The following is a 5,775-nucleotide window of genomic DNA, read 5'->3' on the forward strand; positions in this document are numbered from 1 at the left end:
CATGAATTTTATGGACATTAATAACATGCAACACAAAAATGTATTTAATGCCAGTTTTTTTGTGGGCCCCCTCATGCTCTGGGCCCTGGGTACATAGTACCCTTTACCCCCCATTCCGACGCCCCTGGGTGTGGGCATTAAACGTTATGAACCGCTCATTTTCTCAGTAATCATGCATTAATGGGGCTTAATGGATCAGGCTGCTAATAGCTGTTAAAGCCATTAGCATACAACATTAAATACAAGCTCAGCGTGAATGCAGGGACATCTTAGATGAAACATTACAACATAAACCATATTATTCCAGGTCTCGGTAATAAAATACTCAAAATGACACACAGTCCTCCGCAATAGCTAGCAGCCACTACCAGCGGACTCTGAGCTACAGATGCTCCAAGAAGTAGAGATGCTCAGCTGATCTGCTGTCACCCAAACTGCCCACAACCCCATTTATACAAACTTTTATGGTTTAAAACTATTTTGAGGCTCAAGCTGTTTTTTGTACCAAGCTGTAAAATGGTAGGTCTAAAGTTGGACATTTTAACATGGACTCCTATGGGAATGTGCTCCCTTTTGGAGCCAGCCTCAAGTGGGCAGTCAAGGAACTGCAAGTTTTTTGTCTTCCTGTCAGGCTTCATTCAACACTGTAGACAGCTGAAGTCAAAACCACTGTATTTCACAAGAGAAAGATTAGCTGTGTGCAGCAGATTTCACCCTGACAATTATCTGCTCTCACCCCATAATTTGAAACCAACTTAAATTTGCATGTTTTGGAAACAGTAGCAGTAGCAAATAATGGTAATTGCATGACCCTCAACTTGTCAAAAATCCAGAAAGTACTGATTGCAAGGTGACCTACTACTGACGTAAATAACAGATGAGCAGCAGATCTCCATCACAAGTTCAGGGAGGTGACTGATGTGCAAAATGAATTTATTTCAACATACTCAGTAATACATCATTTGCAAGAAACAAGAAATCATTTGGCTCATGTGGGTGCAATTATAAAGAAATGTGCATGAAACTAATATTTCATCATCTGTGCATATTCTGCTTCATCACTGTGGTTTCTGTTTTCCGAGGAAGGCTGTAGATGGTGACGGAGATGTTTGTGTGTTTGAACACTTCTTCCAGTATATCTGAAACATTTTCCCACTTCAGCCGGTCCAGACCGCAGGCAATACTGTTAAAGTACAGACACAAAATCCAGATTTCAATTTTAACCGCAACAAAAAACCTGCTGATGTATTCTGATGTACTGTATACATTATTCTTAATCTTCTGAGAATGTCTCATTCAAAACCATGATAATCTACCACTAAACATGTTACCAACCGTGGCATTGATACTCGTGTTACTCCATTCAGTACACAGTGTGATTTCATGTCCTCCAAGCTCTGTCTCAGGCTTTCATAAGAGGGTTTTTGGCTCACCCTCTTCTTAGTAATCTGCAAAATAAAAAAAGAAAAAAGAGCGAAAACAATTTTTTTTAAAATGCCCTTTTTTGGCCTTGTGTCTTTAATATGCACATGTACTCAAACAACTTTATTTACCTCAGCCAAGGTTATGTTTCATTTTGTGAGATGATACTGAAGAATAATTTGTTTTTCAATTTGATGTAAATACCAGTTATTAAAAGAGGATTTTTTTTCTGTGATCATGCAAAAGTTAAAACTACAGTGTGCATGATTTAATGCCATGTAGTGGAAAATTTGCAATATGTCATAATTTTTCCAATCATGTTTTCGCTTCTTTGGTGAGGGAATTCATGCTCCCTTACTTTCTCCTGTGACAATACAATCCTCCATTTCACAAACATCAGGGTTCTCATTTTTTTAGCATCCACTAATAACTAATAGGCAAAGTATAGGGGAGTGAGCACTGATTCAGCCTCTTTTTTTCTTCATTCTTTCAGCCTCACTACAAAGTATGAAAGGCAAAGTAAATATGGGGGCTGGTTGGTGTCAGTACAAAGCTCCGCCTGTGTGGTTAGATTATTCACACATTTTGTTTGATTGGTGCTTGTTCATGAACCAATCAAAACCCAATGCAACAGACTGGAACATCTGATTTACCATCAATGTGAATGGAGCTTCATGCACTGATGGACAAAGTTGTGGCATGACAGAACAACAATCGGCAGATTCCCTTCCAATCACTGATTTCAGTAATGAGTAGAGACGGCAATTTCAATAGCCATGACTGACCTTTTCTGAGGACTTTCAAAACCTCACGATTCATGATGGCATTTTAAAGTCTTCATTGGCTACCGGTTTCTGCCAGATTGGATTTTAAAGTTTTACTGTTGGTTTATAAAATTGTTCATGGACTGGCGCCTTCCTACTTGGCGGACTTGGTTAAGCCCTAAGTACCTGCGAGGCCTTTGCGTTTGCAGGGCGCAGGGCTTCTGTGTGTTCCGAGGATGAACAAAAAGTCTTTGGGGTATAGAGCCTTCTCCTACCGTGGTCCGGCTCTTTGGAATGATCTACCTGCTGTTATTCGGCAGTCTGACACGGTGGAGATTTTTAAATCAAGACTGAAGACCCACTTTTTTAGACTGTCTTATCATTAATTTTTTAATCTGTGTTTGCTTTGTAATTTCTTTTTATTCTACTGTGTTTTATCTTTTAACTGTGCTTTTCTTGCTTTTAATTTTGATTTTAGATTAATTTGTGTTGTGAATTATGTGAAGCGCCTTGGAGCGACTTTGTCGTGATTTGGCGCTATATAAATTAATAAATTGAAATTAAATTGAATTGAAAGTGTGTTAAGAGGCATCAGTAAAAATGGCCACAGCTTAGCTGGTAGAGCGGTTTGTCTATTAATCAAAGGGCTCAATCTCAAGCAAATCCCACTTGTGTCAATATGTTCATGAGCAAGATAGTGAATGCCAAATCGCTCCTGATGCACCTCATGTAGAAGCTCTTGGCGTTATTATGCGACTGACTATAAGTCACTTTGAATAAAAGTATCTGCCACATGTGTAAATGTAAAACTAAATGACCTAGTTGAATTTCATAATCCTGATACTGAAGTACGTGTTGCACACCATATGCAAATCTGATTGATTCCTGAAGTGATCTTGGACCATATCGGAATTCTGCTACTGCGCAAGCCTTCCATAAGTATGAAAAGCATTGGTTCAGAAATGAATTGTTCAAATTTCCAAAGTTTTTATGCATTTCAGGAACATTCAACCATAGCAAATCTTAACTGGAATAAGAGAGTTCAGAAAATAAAACAATGAATGCATGAATAAACCATAGCCCTTATTTTAATGCTAATGCCCCAAAACCTGTAAAATAAAGAAATCTGCACCATTTCTTAGCAGTTGAGGAATCAGGTTTAAATTCTCTTCCAGAAATCAAAAGTGCACAGCACCCTTCCAGAAATGGTGGTGACCTTTGGCAGAGGTTATGTGGCCTAATAAGTGCTGATCTAGTTTAAAGCTTTACCAGATAGTAGACATAACGTCTGCCTCTTGTCAGCACAGCACACTGCCCCGTTACCTTTTCTGAAAAAAAGACAAAACAAGAACATGGCAGGGTCCAACCTCAAAACATAGTTCTTAACAGGCTAAAAATGTAAGGCTGTTACGGAGGAGAGGAAAATGAACAGAAAGGCCAGTCCCACAGCGGATGAATTTTTAATAAAAGGGGGTGACTCACTCTGGTCCTTCAACTCGTCTACCCCTTGAAACCTCTGCTTGAAGAGGACAGCGATGCCTGCCCCCATGCGGCAGTCCTCACTGATGCAGTGGGCCAAAGCCTCGTCCTCTGGACAGGAGAACAGGTCTCCTGTGACATACTGCAGGCTCCAGCTGCCTTCTGCACACTGAACAGCAGGGGGCAGCACCGCACCGTGTGACCGCGTGGATGCAGCGCCAAACAATATAAATAAATTAAATTAAAAGCAGGAAAATAAAACCGTGGAAGAAAATATTCTGACTTCAAGAGGCAAACGCGACACCAATCAATATTGTAGAAATGTGGGAGTTTTACCTGAGAAGAGTCAGTGTTGTCTTTTTTATCTTCACATTCAGAGGACATTATAAATGGTGTAGACTAGAGCTGGCGTGTTGTGTCGCGAGATTATTTAGTCTCCGACTATGTAAACTAAAAATTCATAGTAACTCAAGTAACGTACAAACTGTTAACAGACATGTTTAAAACGTTAACGGAAATTTCGGAAGACTTCAGGAAGCACGCAAATGCAACGCTCGCGAGTTTATCGTATTGTCTCGCGAGAGAAATCTTTAAACCATAACAGGAATAATGTTTAAAAGTATAATAAAAAAAAAAGACGCTTTGGAGCATAAACAGCAAAATAAAATATTAAAATCTGTCAAAACATTTTATTTAAACTTAAATTTTTAATTAGTTAATTAATACAGTAAATTTATTTTAAGAATTCCTTTCTAAAAACAACAAGGCGTATTATATAACCTGTAAAATTACATACATGGTTATGGATGTTTGCCTTTATAATAACAGAGTTAGTCAAATTGTAAATGTCCTGCCACTCTTGTAGCAAATCAATTTCACTTTTTCCCCATTCAGAATAGCAAGACTTTATTAGTATTTAATACTTTATTAGTATTTTACTTCTTAATTAATTGACAACCTGACAAAGTATTCCCTGTATCAATTTTATCCCTCATGTTCGATTTGATTTGATCCTGCCTTTTGGTTTATTTTATATCAGTTTATTTTCTTATTTAAAATTGTGTCCGTTCACTTTAATGTGGCATGCTTGGTAATATTTGACTGTATATTTGTGTGAGGACACCATTGGAAAAATGATCATAGTGATCATTTGAGAGAATGCACTATCCTGAATAGGATTCATTCATTCAAAACAAGGTAAAACCCTCATAAAGCAATAAATCACTACCTAGAAAACTGCATGTATTAAGTCACTGATATTATACAAATGCGAATATAAAAACTTTATTGTCCACAATGTGGACATTTACCTTCATCCTAATAACATCAATGCAACAAACAACCATAATATACTCATATTTTTTATTGATTGTTTGAGACGAACATTTAGAAACATGAAAACACATACTTAAATATGCTGTTCCCAATTTTAAAGTCCTGTAAAGTCAAAATATTGGTGTTGAAGTGAATTTAATAAGGTTATCATGTAATCCCTTAAAAAAGTAGACGGCTCTAAGATAATGCAATTTATTTTAAATAACTTTTTATTAACTAGTGATAGTGTGGTTTGTGTGTGTTTTGCTTTTTGTATGTGAACCTTGTTGTTGTGAAAGTGGTGTACACATAAAATTATTATTATTTAACATTATTCTGGATCTTTAGTTCCAAATCATCATTTCTCGGACTGTTATAAATCTGCTCACCAAATTTAATTGAAATCCATTCATTACTTTATGAGTTATCCTGCTGACAGACAAAATGTCTGTGAAGCAGCTGTCAGATGTTGATGGACTACACCTGGTGAGCCATGTTCTTTTCATGTGTTGAGCCCCAAAGCACAGAATTAATGAATAATGGATGGTTTCATCTCTTTTCCTCCACAAGATGTGGAAGCAAGCTTCAGTTGTTGATGTAGTTATTCATTCAGCTGAACTGAGATTTAGGCGCCTGACTGATGCATTCAGAACCTTCTGCTTCTCGGTGAAGATCACAAGTTGGGTTTTTTTTTTTTTTTTTTAAGTTTTCAGAGGCATAGTTTCCATATTTAGCAACAGTCTCACTATTGCAACCACAGTCATATTTTAATAATTTCTGACTGGTGTGATTTTTT

The 5,775-nt window shown here is 37.3% G+C and overlaps 1 protein-coding gene across 1 annotated transcript; it reads right to left on the bottom strand.

Annotated features, from left to right (window-relative positions):
• Positions 1-916: 916 nt before the first annotated feature.
• On the bottom strand, positions 917-4,228 carry oard1 (O-acyl-ADP-ribose deacylase 1). Its single transcript, XM_034171611.1, has 5 exons — positions 4,002-4,228; positions 3,669-3,834; positions 3,456-3,514; positions 1,336-1,448; positions 917-1,183 (listed from the first exon to the last, which is right to left on the bottom strand). Exons 1-5 carry the CDS (start codon positions 4,047-4,049, stop codon positions 1,036-1,038), a joined length of 534 nt encoding a protein of 177 aa, XP_034027502.1. The 5' UTR covers positions 4,050-4,228; the 3' UTR covers positions 917-1,035.
• Positions 4,229-5,775: the final 1,547 nt, after the last annotated feature.

This window comes from Thalassophryne amazonica, chromosome 6 (assembly GCF_902500255.1).
Source record: "Thalassophryne amazonica chromosome 6, fThaAma1.1, whole genome shotgun sequence".
Classification (NCBI taxonomy): Eukaryota; Metazoa; Chordata; class Actinopteri; order Batrachoidiformes; family Batrachoididae; genus Thalassophryne; species Thalassophryne amazonica.